Source organism: Epinephelus lanceolatus, chromosome 13 (genome assembly GCF_041903045.1).
Source record: "Epinephelus lanceolatus isolate andai-2023 chromosome 13, ASM4190304v1, whole genome shotgun sequence".
NCBI lineage: Eukaryota > Metazoa > Chordata > Actinopteri > Perciformes > Serranidae > Epinephelus > Epinephelus lanceolatus.
The window spans coordinates 19,740,494-19,754,541 of NC_135746.1; the positions used below are offsets into that span (position 1 = coordinate 19,740,494).

The window sequence follows — 14,048 nt, forward strand, 5'->3', positions numbered from 1 at the left end:
GCGTTTTTAATATTTTCTCTAGGGATGTTACCACACAGAGTAAAAGGGGGAAATGATGGTGTGAAACAGCAGAGGCACTTTGTCAACCCGCTGAGTTAACGTTACTGTCATTAGCATCAAGCTAGCAAACAGTGGTACATCCTCACGGTCGGACATAAAGTAATAACATTAACAAATAGCTATGGGGCTTTTACTCACCACAACTGCAGAGGCTCCCAGCTTCATTTGAAACAAACTACATTATAGACAGTCCGTTATTTATTAATTCCTCTGTGTGTTTATATATTTACTTTTGATCCGCTCAGTTGTCTTTATAAAGTTAACATATCGCACCGTCATTTCAAACTCAACACTTGTTTCAAATTAAAAGCCCCTTATAACCTCGACTGAGAGAATCCTTCCATTTTCTAAATAGGCTTTTATTCTGAAACATTTGTCAGATCTTCCTGTGGAAGATACAGTAACTTGATAGTTTACTTATGGCGCTTCAAATGTAGCTCCTGCCATCTGTTGACGCTTTTAGGTGACTACAACAACATGTCGGCTGGCACATGAACAGACACAGTGACTCAAATAATAGTAAAAGTGATAAAAATAGGACAAGAATAACCCGATGACATCACACACGCCATGAAAGACGACCGGGGATAATTGGTGAGTATCAGCGTGTAGCATGTACCAGGCATAATGCAAGTCCTGAGTCTGAAATATGTCTGTCAGCGAGTCCTCCTCCACCTATTTAGACTCCACCGTAGAGAACGGCAGCATTTCTCTGACCACGTTGCGAGCCACAAGCTCCGTGGCTTCTTTCAGACTGATAGGTTTAACGCTATGTCCATTATTAGAACCAAACGACAGCCGTTGCTGTTTTGGAGCTGAAGGACCAGCGTTCTAAAAGTAACGGAAGTAACTGATGTCTTGTTTGAAAATGTACTCAAGTATTTGATTACTCAAACAGCAAACTGATGCGTTAGGTTACTTGTTACTGCAAAAACTAATCAAAGTACTCTAACGCGTTACTTTCTAACGAGTTACTTTGTAACGTGTTATACGTTGGTTTGGACCAACTCTGGTTTGGACTAAATATTTCGCTGGAATTAGATCGTCTGGACTACTGGCAGTGTGTGAGAAATCAACTCATAGCTGTGTTAGCAGAGTTTCTGCCTGGATAATATTGATCTGTGGATTATGATGATGCCTCATAGGTGAGTTTTAATTGTTTTTTTGACTGACATTTATTGAGCCTGCTGTGGTGTTTATATCTTGAAATTGTCAGCATTAATGGAACTTTGAGGAGTGTAGCTTTCGAACAATATGTTGTATGAGTAAACTACTTAAACAACAAGAAATGCAGCAGTTGTTTTACTTATAATCATCCAAAAATTACCTTAGGAGAGCATGTGGAGGGTAATCGGATTTCTGACAGTTTTAATGCGCAAAAGAAACATTGGCATAATATTTTCCAGAACCTAATCATTCACAAATTCACCTCTCAGATACTGACATCAGGTTTTCTTTAACATAGACATTGTACTGTACGGTACAATTAATTTTATATACAGTAGCAGTGTTTCTTCCTTTCTACAGTTAAGTCTAATGTTTTGAATCTCCAACTGATTCGACAAAAAAATCTCATTCAAACCAAACGTTGGCCCTAACATGATTTAAGGCAGTTTCTGTCAAGCTAAAAGCACAACTAGAATACCGCACAGGCTAGAAAAATGGCATCAACCTTGGAAATATAATTGCGTTTATGAAGAAACCATATGAAGAATAGGAGGGACGAAGTGATGGTGACATTCAGAGAAAAAAGGGAAGATAGTTTATATATAGTTTCTGGTTTCATTCTTGCAGTTTGAGTTTTTAAAGCCTCAAGCGTCTCACCTCATTGTAGTATGGACAGTTGGTGGACTCCTTCATGGACGTGTACTTCTTGTCGTCTCCAATCTCGACACACACCACGGGGTCCATGTTGAGGCCTATTAGCTGCCGGGCCTCGATCACTGTGATGCTGATCTGATGGTAGACATCAGTACATCAGACATGCTGAGACTGTGAGAGCTAAAACAAACAGACTTTCCTCTAACAGTTAACCAGCAGCGACACTATCACTATTAATCACACAACTTCACAGGGATTACCCGGAGGACAATTCAAAGACAGAAAAAACAAATTGATCTTTCACCAACTAATCATTCTAATTCAGGCAGTGAGGAATCTTGCTAGATTACACTTTTTCACCCTGTGTTTACTCTGACGTCTCCCCTGGCTGAAGTAATACAGAGCTGGATGGACAAAATAGATCTGAGCTAAAGGCTTTTTACATCCAAGCAATATCCCTCTGGTTTAATTAGCCGTTGGATGATGAAGAGAAGCACAGAGAGAAACATAAAAAAGAGAAAACAGAGGATAAGATTACACCAGGATTTCAGTCTGGTGAATAAATTTATTCATGTTCTTAAATAAAATAGGCCATGAAAACAGGCCATGGGCTGGCACTGGAGAACAGTTATACTGTGTCCACAATTATTCTTTTACTTCTTTTCACTGATGTTGTGGTGAATAAATTTCGTGTGGCAGCCACAGCAGACAAACAGCCATGAGTATAATCATGGCTTAGCACAAATATATATATCAGAGTAGTAAGAATTTTTTAATCTAACTCTCGGCAAGATAGCAAAGAAGTGCATTTTCCAAAATGAAGACAATTTTTCTTTTAAGGGTACTTCAATCCAGCACAATGTGGGGTAAATTGTTTTCTTGCTCTAGTTGTCTAACAGCATCTTTTGCATTAACATGGAAACAGTACTTTGGCTTTTTTCTTCTCCCAACCATCCTGCCAGTTGTACACCAAAATCACACACATATCATTATCATGTCAGAGGCATCTATACACAAACAACACAATTTAAAAGTCAAAGTCTCAAGAGAAGTAGACAAAAGTGGAGAGGAAGATGCACAAACCAATATCAATGAACCTTCACAGACTTGTATGTGCAGATATTAGGGGTGGGGAAAAAAAATTCGATACAGCAATATTTTTGTGTGGCAATATTGTATTGCCACACAGTACCAAGTATTGCCAAGTTTCAGTTCCCTACATACATTTTGCCACAAATAATATGATTAAAGTGAGATTTTCCTTTGGCAACATAATTTACAGTTGAATAAAATATATCTATTGCAATACTTGCAGCACGTTTAAAATCACAATAATATTGTGACTGAAGTATCGTGATAATATCGTATTGTAAAGCCTTATGTGATTCCCACCCCTTGCCGATATAGAAGTAGAAATGCACATAGCACACACACACCTGGTAATCCACTGGGCGTCCAGAGCTCGGCTCCATTTTGATGTCTGGCTTTGACCTTAAGAAACACAAAACAATCTGTGATTATAACCTGCACTCCGACAGTGAAAAGAGAGGTGGCACACGATTACAAACTCCATTCCGATCCCTGATTTTAATACTATTCAGTCGTATTTGCTTGCAATGAAACTTCTTTTCAATCTTAATCTTGATATTAATATCACTAGATGGAATCCTGACTTTTTAAAACAAAGTGGTCACAATGTATGACAGTTAACAGTGTCCTTTCAAACAAGCTTCACCAATCCACTGGTTCACCAAAAGTGTGTTTTGTCTCCTCTCCTTATATTCTTGACACAAAATGCTCTTAAGGTATATAGCAGAACAGAAACACTGAAACGTGTGTTGATGATTCTGTTATACTAAACCTCTTGGAAGGAGAAGAACAAGGACATGGGGCAGTGGTTGATGACTTTTTGTAATGATATAGAGAATCTTTTTCTTGAGTTAAACGTGTCTAACACCAAGGATATGATGGTTGTCTCTAGGAAGTCGGCACCCTACCCAAAACTGACATAGGGGAATGAAACTGACTTAGTGGAAAATCACAAGTATACAACAACAAGTTGAGCTTCCAACCAAATGCAGATGCAATTTCTAAGATGGTCCAACAACGTCTGTAACTCTTGAGAAATTTTGTTTTAATGTGTGCACTCAAACGATACCTCTGTGTTACAGACGTTTCATTGAGTCTGTTCTGTGCTTCTGTATTTTGGCTTGGTTTGGGAACCTGAATATGGTCAATAAGAACAGGCCTGGGGCCTCATGTACAAAGGGTGCATAAGCACAAAAACGTGGCGTACGTCCTTTTCCATGGCAAAGTTCAGATGTATCAATAGTGAAATGACCGTGGAAATGTGTGGTGCCTCACGCCAACTTCATGGCTGGCGTACGCACATTTCTACAGCTGTTGATCCTTTGGCGACACTTAGAGGTGATGCTGGGAAACTGTTATAATAAATAAATGTGAAAACAATGAGTCCTCAGAGTGATGTGCACATCAGAGACACATGAACAATTAACACTGATGAACAATTAACACACCCACATGTCTGCAATTAGATGAGTGGATATAAAAGCATGCGCAAAGTGGTACCAAAAATACCGTTAACAACAACGGCTGCTTTAGCAGTATTTGCCGCACTGGTTCCCAAGGGCAATCCTCCTGGAACTGTGCACAGAGCTGCGGCCGACCTTGGAGCGCGATACGGCGAGGAGCCATGCGCTGTATCCATACAGGTGCTGACCACACCGGGACTCCTAGCAACACGGGAATTCCAGAGGGAGCTGGCCGACCGATCGGGACTGTGCCAGTCGACCCTGAGCCGAGTCATGCCAGCTGTGTGGGACGGAATTATCCGCATGTCAGCCAGGTATATCAAATTCCCATATGCAGCTGAACAGGCCAACATTAAAGCGTAATTTGCAGCGAGAGCCGGTTTTCCTAATGTTATCGGAGCTATCGACTGCACACACATTATAAAAGCGCCATCACAGGATGAATTTGTTTATGTCAACAGGAAGCATTTTCATTCGATCAATGTACAGATCATATGTGATGCGCAAATGCAATTAACCAACATTGTGGCGAGGTGGCCTGGTTCAACGCACGATTCATAGCCTACATTCTGAGTAACAGCATGGTTGGGAACAGACTACAAGCTGGCACTGTGCGCGATGGGTGGCTTCTTGGTGAGTAAATAATTTATTCATTTAATTGTCCTAATATTAATCCCCCTGATGCGCACTGAGCATGTGCGCCCCCAAATATGATCCTGTCTTCACAGCATCAGTACTAGTCAGTGGTTAAAGTTAGTGACTTGCTGTTTTTTGCTGGTTAAACTACAGCTTCAGAGCTTTCGAACAAGCCCCTGATTGTCTCTGTGTGTAAAGTACTCATGTCAATAAACCCGTGTGTAAAGTGCGACATTTCTTAATCAGCCACACCTTTTCCCCGGCGCACTTCGGCATTCATTTACAACAATAGTGTGTGATCCGTGTAAGTGGTGTATACAATTAATAAATATAAACTGTAAATCCAGTTCACATAATTAGGCTATTTGTCTGCTTTCAATTGACCCCAGGCGACTCTCTGTTCAAACGGGGTGAGCTCTTCCTCTCCTGCCCCCCCGCATGTTTTGGCCACACTTTGGCGGTGGGCAGCCCTACTCCGCTTCACGTCCACCTTAATGTCGGATCACTTCTTATTTAATTCTGCGTGTGTATGCTTTTCTGTCCCCACAGCATTGACAGCCTCACACACTCTCTCCCACTCACTCCTCTTGCGTTTAGTATTGATGCCGGAGGACAGTGTGCCAAAAAGTACATCTTTGCGCACCTCCACTTAAGTGAGAAGTGTCTCCAATTCGCATTCTGTGAAGTTTTTCTTTTTTCCCCCGTCTTATTCATTCTTTTGTTTTAGTTTTCTGATCGTGCAGACAGGGGAATCTCAGGTGCAGGGCCATTTAAATATGATTTGCATATTTAAATAGGGGCGTGGACAGGGAGGGACCGAGTACTCCAACATGTGCGCTCAATTCCACGTTGATTGGGATGTACAAAGGAAATGTGCTTGGATTCATGTGTATGCAGAGATTCCACATCTGGATATTTTTGTGCGTACGACGTTTTCTGGATTTAAGCGTACGCCATGTTTCAGTAGGAAATCCACGCAAGTCTTTGTACATGAGGCCCCAGGTCAGCTTGTCCAAATGGCCAGCAAAGTTATTGAAGTGTGTCAGCTGCTGCAGCTGTCTGACCTCTACTAAAGGCAGGTACTAAGGAGGGCCCAGGACATATTGAACTGGCCAGATGATCCCCTGCAGAGGGAGTTGAAGCTCCTGCCTACAGGCTGTGGATACAGAGTTCTTGCTCAGAGGACAAAAAGATACTGTCTGTTTGGTTTGCACAGCAGTTAGTAGCCTGAATTTGCATGTGATCTAGACACATAAGCACTTTTTGTATTCAGCATTCAGCTGTTTCCTGCACTGTCTTTGAAGTTATCTCGGATTTGTACGCATTTGTACTGCTTGTCGTTATAATCTGTCCAGCATGTTGCATTACATGGATATAATGAATCTGTTTGTATACCTGGCTGCAACAAATTCCCATGGTGGAATAATAAAGTTTGCCCTAACTTCATTTTAAGTTTGAATCTCAAACTGTGAATGCTCTCATTTTTCCATCTTCCCGGGCTGAATAATTTTATTCTCAGAAATACATGCCAATAAAAGGCATCACTGTGCAACCAGCATCAAATTATCCTGCAGCATCAGCAGTTTGAGATGTACAGAAATGACTGGGGTCGTTAAGGATGTGTGTATCTGAGTGTGCTTCTCTACTATGTGTGTGTATTTGAGTGTGCTTCTCTACTATGTGTGTGTGTATGCGTGTCTCAGTGAATGAACAAAAATGAGACCTCTTGTTGGAGACGTTGGTGGTGACAGCAGTGACAGAGGCCAGAGAGATGGTGTCTGGGTCCATTGCTCCAGCAATTCGCCTCGCCTTCCTGTCCATGTCCTCCATGTCCAGGATCGCCGGCTCATCTGGACAACAATATCACAATGGTAACATTAACAGAATCATCAAAGAATGTATTCTTGGCAGGACCACATCAGTAACTACTACTGAGGACACTGAGGTCATGTCTTCTCTACCTTCTGTAAACTTTAGGTGGGGTTTATATTCTACAATTCACTACATCACTTTGTGGATATCTAAGCTGATTTCCGTCATTTTTCTCTTTTATGTATTTAAAGAGGACCTACTATGTTCATTTTCAGCCTCATACTTGTACTCTGAGTTTCTACTACGACACGTTTACATTCTTTAATGATCAAAAAGAAATTACTTTTCCTCATACTGTCTGTGTTGCAACATCTGCATTCATACTCTGTCCGAGATGCTCCCATTAAGCCCCTGCTCCAAAAAAAAGCCCAGTCTGCTCTGATTGGTCAGCGTTTCCAGGTATTCCTTATCTCAGCATCTCTGCACTGTTATTGCAGCTGGGGAATGACTGTAATGGAGTATAGAGGTACTTTCTGCCTTAAAAAATCGACAACTCTAAACCAAAACTTAACAATCGGACTTGTTCCAGCAGGAATATGATCCGATATTGGCAACCAAGATTACACGTTTCCCCGACGTTAGCATGTAGCTTCATGCGGCAGTGTTGGCTATGTCATGTAAAGGCTTGCAGGAGTGTGCCTGGAGCAGATGGTCATATAATCCAGCACACTTTGACATCATACTGTAGCCAGAGCATAAAAACATTTGTAAACAGAGTACTCACAACAGTCTCAAGCCTGACGTGTTTGCTCACAGGGATAACTTTTGTTTATGTTTACTAGGACTTAAGACAAATAGCTCGTGCATCCTCACTGTAACCCTGTATGTGAAAAAACAAAATACGAAAAAGAATAATAGGTCCACTTTAATGTACACTTCTTTTAGGCCTATACATTAACAAATTATTCAGCAATTCCCTACCAGAATTTTATTCCTGGCAGTGAGACAAAGGCTTGACATAGAGTTTAAATGTTAGGAAAAAAATAAAGAAAATACAGACAACATAGTTGCGTGTTATCAGTTAATGAGATGTTTAAACCCCCCCAAATTAAAAACAGTTTTTAATTTATCACTTCTGTCTGGGACAAATTCTGTCACAGAGTGGGGCTCAGGCTCATGACCTCAGGATTTCCTGGCTATGGCCTTAATCAGTAAATATAAATGATGTAATCATTCAAAGTGTACAGGAACACAAGTACCTGGGCACTATCACTAATAGCTAACTGACATTGACAGCTAACACCAATGCTAGGGCTCAACAACATCTCAACTTTTTAAGGAAACTTGTACGTTTTACTGTGGACAGAATCCTGTTATTGTTTTACAAGGCCTTCACTGAGAGTATATTAATCTTTTGTACTCATTGTTGCGGGGGAGCGTTGTGTTTACAAAACAAGAACAAATTGAACAGGGTTGTTAAAACTGGGTGGCAAGATGACAGGGGAACCAATGTGGAGTTGTGACTTAAAGGACAGACCAGTACACCATAAATCTCACTAATAAGATCATAGCGGATCCACTGCATCCTCTATGGTCTGAATATGCACTCTTGCTTTCAGGGCGAAGGTGTAGCACGCCCAGGATGCAAACGAAAAGATAATTTGTCCCACGCAGCATTCATCTGCTAAACAAGCTCTGATCACATAATCTGGAATTGGCACTTCTTGAACTTAATGTCCTTTATTGATTTTCCAATAATGTTTTTTATGACATTTTATGATGCTTATGTTTTATGTGATGTGTTGCTGCGGTTTTTATGTGTATCTATATTTTTATGCTCAGTTACACAAAGCAAATTCTTCTTAAGGCAATAAAGGTTTCATTTCATTCATTCAATCATTCAAATAGTTCTACATGAACCATATGATTAATAATAACTTGAGAATTGGGCTACAACATGTATTTTCCTTTCAGCTAACTTACAAGATTTGGATACAAATTGCCGAATTTACAAAATTGGTGGCACTGTGATGCAGTGGTTAGTGGTGTTGCCTCACAGCAATAGGGTTCCTGGTTTGAACCCAGGGTGGTGGTTTTTCTCCGAGTACTCCGGCTTCCTCCCACAGTCTAAAGACGTGTGTGCTAGGTTAACTGGTGACCCTAAATTGCACATAGGTGTGAATGAGCGTGAATAGTTGTCTGTCTCTATGTGTTAGCACTGCAGTAGTCTGGGGCTGTCCTTACCAGGGTGTGTCCCACCTCTGGCCCAAAGTCCCCCTGACCCCCAAAAGGATAAGCGGTTATGGAAAATGAATGGACAAAATGTTTAAACAGGGCTTGTCTTCTGTCTTGTGTGTCGTTTTACCTCTCTTGTGATCGTCCTTTGAGCTCTTGATCTTGCCGAGCTTCATGGCTGAGAAAACTCCCTTCCCTGCTCTGGTGAAGGAGAAAGAGAAGGCAGAAGGGAGGAGAAAGGAGAGAGAACTTACTTTACATATCATGAAAGTGAACTTCTTCAAACTCAGACCCACAGGGGAAAGTGATTAATGTGAGGTACTGAACTTGACTTGACTGAACTTGTCAGAAAACCCCACGGGCCATTAGTGGACACAATCAAAATGCAACCCAACACTACAAGGTATATCATAGCCATCTTTGTAACTCGGCTAGACATTTAATTCCAGTGGATCCAACCCCCTCCACCCCCCTTCATCAGCGCCACCAATTCTCCAGACCCTCAATCACAAAACAAGAGTATCCGGTGTCTCCACATTGATAATATCTGGATCACATGTCACCACAACAACAAAGCGCTTGTGATGTCATCAGCGGGACGACAAATGAGGGGCCTTAATAATTAAAAATGAGTGTGACCGTCCAATTTGCTGCGGATATGGATACATGTCAGGACATTAATGAATAGGAAGGTTTTCCTTTTGTTTCCTCAAACATTCAGAGTCGAGTGTATCAGAGTTCAACTTCTGCTTTGATCTTTCCCCGTTATTCTAGAGGCAACCTTCAACCTCATTTCATGGAATACAGAAAACTGGATGGTTTTACATTTCAGTTGAGTGCCAAGAGTGATTTGAAAGTAAAAGCCTGGAGGCATGTGAATGGGAAAATAAAAGTCAAGACAGACAGAGGAGTCATTCATCAAAAATAAAGGCAAAAAGCTTTTTGAGTCAAATCAAATCAAAGCTTTTCACACTTGAAATGTGCTCCTTGGACTCTCTCTCTTTCACCTGTGTCATGTCTACAGTATAAAGCACTCTGACCAGTGTATTTCCAGCTGATCTACAAGCTAACTGAACAGGAATTTTAAATACCTTTAAATGTAACATCGGTTAATTGTAGCTGAAATGCTAATTAGACAATTAATTAGACAATCTACAAAGAAATCTAAAGCAATTCATAAAGTAACCTTGGCCTGTGACATTTTATAGACTAGATAATTAAATCAAGTAATTGGAAAAAGCATTTATTGATAATTAGATTACCATGTGTTGCAGCCCTGGTTAATCACAAAACCAGAGGCTCCGGTAATGCAGTCCACCTCCTTGTCTCATTAATGCTATGATTCAACGGTGAGCTGCTGAAACTAAAAAACACACACCCACACACAAAATGTGTTTCATACATACCACATGAAAGACACTACTGATCCTACTCAACTCCACAGAGAGGTCAGATCACCATAAACCTGCCCCCAACAAAATTCATCCAAGAGCCTCTTTCTATTTTCAACTATATTTCCATATTCTTCACCTGTCAGGTGCAGATCCTCCAGACCAACCAGGCAAGATAACAGTTGGACCAGATGAGTGGATGATGTAGGAGAGAGGAGGGGAGGGAGAGAGAAAGAGGTGGAGGTGCATGGCTGGAGATACAGAGAGAGGAGGAGGAAAAGGGGGAAGGATGGAGGGGGTTGGGCTCTGATCACCACCAAAGAAGACTGTTGCTGAGGTGTATACGGAGAGCCTCAAGAGTTTATGAAATGATATGAATGTCATGTTATATTGTACTTTAAGACTGAGACGAGACAACACTTGAACATGTTTGATCAACTAGTTAAAAAATGCGAATCTCAGTGACACCATGTGTTTGGCCATATGCAAACGCAGGGAGTAAAACTGACAGAATGACCTTAAATCAGATCAGCTAGGAAAAAACACCTTTCACAGCAAAAAGGAAATGTTAATATCTTAAGGGCCATCCACACCAAGAACTATAATAATGATGTTAAGCATCCACACTGATGAACGATAATGTTTATTATACAGTGGCACCTAGCACGCGCTACACACTCCAGCTGTGACACCCTGTACATTCGGATGGATTCTGATTGGCTGTCAATGTTTCTGTTGTTCATCACAACACTCTGAAAGTGATCCAAATACTATTGTTCGCCACTGTTGTTGTCTTTATAGTCGTGTGGATTCATCCTGTCACCCACTTCGGTTGAAAGGATATTTTTATTATTAGTGTTACGGCTATCATTCTTTACTCTGCTGCAGCCAAACAAACAAACAAACAAACATTTGTCTCTTTACTACTGTACTTATGTCAAAATTGTACTGAACATTCCTTGGAGGGTTACCTTAATATTAACATTACAACTACATGTCTAACCCTAACCCTAACCCTAACCTTACCTATCCTTAATTTCACACCTTGTTTTAGAGCCTATAACAAAGTGAATGCCAGTCTTGCCTGTTCAATATGGCGGTGATGACATATTGCAACAATGAGCTGAAGCACTCAATGCAACATTGGTATGTGACAAAGTGACAAAGCAGCATTCCAAGTAAGTTATTAATAACTTTCAGAAATACAGCATGCAATAGTCCACCTTCTCTTTCCCTCTCTCTGTCTATCTCTCTCTCTCTCAAACACACACACAGCGGTGCTGCAGTGCTTAGTCATTTGCAGGGCTTGACGCTAACGTTTTTCCCAAGGAGCACATGTGCTCCTAAGTTGAAAAAGTAAGGAGCGCACAAAGAACTTTAGGGGCACAATGTAAATTGATCAAATAATGTGTTTTCCGTACTAAACGTGATGCAAATAGACATTTACAAGCAAAATTATTTAATGAATTTTAAATAATTTTGCTTGTAAATGAAAAAAAAAATTATTGAATGAATTTGTATACAAAATGCACAGAAAGGTAAAATCATCAAGTTTTGAAAAAGTATTGCAATTTAATTTTGTTTTTGATGTTGTCTTATGTATACTGAGGTGAGAGACATCCCGCAATTGGGACCCATGGTACAATACCAGTGAAAGTATCATGGTTCTGAGGCAGATGTGCCTTTTGTCATTTATAAAAAGATAAATCACTTTTCTATAATACATCAATGATATATTTCAATGGAATAAATTACTTATTGACTTATTCATACTTCAAAAACAGCATCAATAAGTGATTAACATAGGGGGGATCAAAATAAAATAAATAAATGAAATAAAAATCAACCAGCCACCCTCCTCCCCTGACAAGTTCCTTCATAAGTAACGAACAGTCCCTAAAGTTTCTCCTCTGATACGCCACATACTGTGTGCTGCCATGGCTCAGCTGTTCAGGTACTTTTGGGCAGTCATGACAACAAGTTATTCACCTAGAGCCGGACTTCTTCGCCGGTAAGCTGTTATAATGTGCCGCTGTATTTGACAGGAATATGTATTCCTGTCTGTGTCTGTGACCACCGGTCAACCCACAACCGGTGGAATTCGCCGTTACTGTTTATCGCCACACTGCCAACATTTTACTCTGTCCGTCACCGCACGCTGTTTGATTGCGTTATCAAAACACGCTGCTATTATTCGGCCTTGCTTTTCACTTATTCCACCGAATACCGAATGTGTTTTTTTGCAATATTCGGCCGAATATATTCGGTGCATCCCTAAATAGGAACCTTCCCCCACTCCCCTCACCGCTGCTCTCCTCACTGCTGCGCTGTGCAAGTGCACAGATGTCTCAGAGTGGTGGTGCATTTGCAAAAATGTTTTGAAGGAGCAGCAGCGGTGGCAATAATTTAAATGAATGTAGCGGAAACACTGATGTTATTACTATCCTAAAACATTCTCCAGGTCCTCTGAAACTCTGCAGGACTTATTTCCACCCTGGCCAGCAGCGGTACCGTGGCGAATGGTCCCTAACTGTGGGGAGAACAGAGCAGGCCTCCCTGGAGGTCCGCCGCTTTTCCCGGTCCGTCTCCTCCACACTTGTTTCCACCCTGCCGACAGTGGGACTTATATTCACTGTGCCGACAGTGGCTTGGAAAACCGCCCATAACGTCAGGGCCTGCCTTGCCTGCGAAGTGCAGCGCACCGAAATTCTCCCGCTAGCCAGAGCACTTCCGTTCACATCAGACGCGCATTTCTCCATGCTGGTCGATAAGCGGTTCTGTTCCCAGCTGTTGTCTCTGTCACATTTGGGGCTGTTTTTCCATCATGGGTAACTACCCAGCTTGACACATTTGCTCGCGGCTCGCACAGAAAATAGACCAGACGCCGAAATGATCACTGCAGGGCCGGCGGCGGAGCTGCGCAGCACAGCCGGTGTGGATGACACAATGGGTTAACATGGGCGCCGAAAGGAAACTGGCTTCACTTTGAGGCGCTTTGAGGCTATTCGCGGCGCTTTGAGGCTATTCGCGGCGCTTCCGCGGGCAGTGTGGTTCTTAACCATGTCACACGGGGAAGAGGGAAGAGGGAAGGTGGCTGGAGTTCCTCCAACATTTGCGGTTAGATTATCATATTTTTTTATTGACAAAAATAAAGGCTGCTTCGGCTGATTTTTTTATGTGCACATGTGCCCCTAAATATTTTTTACAGTTCGCACACACCTATTTTTAGTCGCAAATGCGAGTGAAACGCTTGCACTGTCAAGCCCTCATCTGTCTCTATCTATCTCAGTCCGGACAATTGTGCTCCTATAATGCACGAGTTTGGCAATTAGTGAGTCCGGTTTGGGTTTGGATGGTCCATCAATTGGTTGGTGATACAGCTAGCCAACTGTAAGCTGTGGTAAGTTATGTTATGACTCACAACTGAGCAAGCAAATCGCTGATGTTCTAGTGTCTGTATCACGTAGGGGAGGGGTTATGTTGAGGATAGCTCCAGTGCGTCATTGAGCCATGATATCAGGCCGATCCAAAAAAATCCCAG

General features: G+C 41.6%; 1 protein-coding gene across 20 annotated transcripts in view; it reads right to left on the reverse strand.

The window, feature by feature from the left end:
• Positions 1–14,048, reverse strand: part of otofa (otoferlin a) — a 136,070-nt gene that overhangs the window by 49,048 nt on the left and 72,974 nt on the right. For all 20 annotated transcript variants that reach the window (XM_078173850.1, XM_078173843.1, XM_078173852.1 and 17 more), the window contains exons 6-9: positions 9,247–9,317; positions 6,793–6,919; positions 3,318–3,372; positions 1,885–2,016 (exon numbers count right to left, since the gene is read on the reverse strand). In XM_078173850.1, the coding sequence (XP_078029976.1) occupies positions 1,885–2,016; positions 3,318–3,372; positions 6,793–6,919; positions 9,247–9,317 (385 nt within the window). The remainder of the gene's footprint in view (positions 1–1,884; positions 2,017–3,317; positions 3,373–6,792; positions 6,920–9,246; positions 9,318–14,048) is intronic.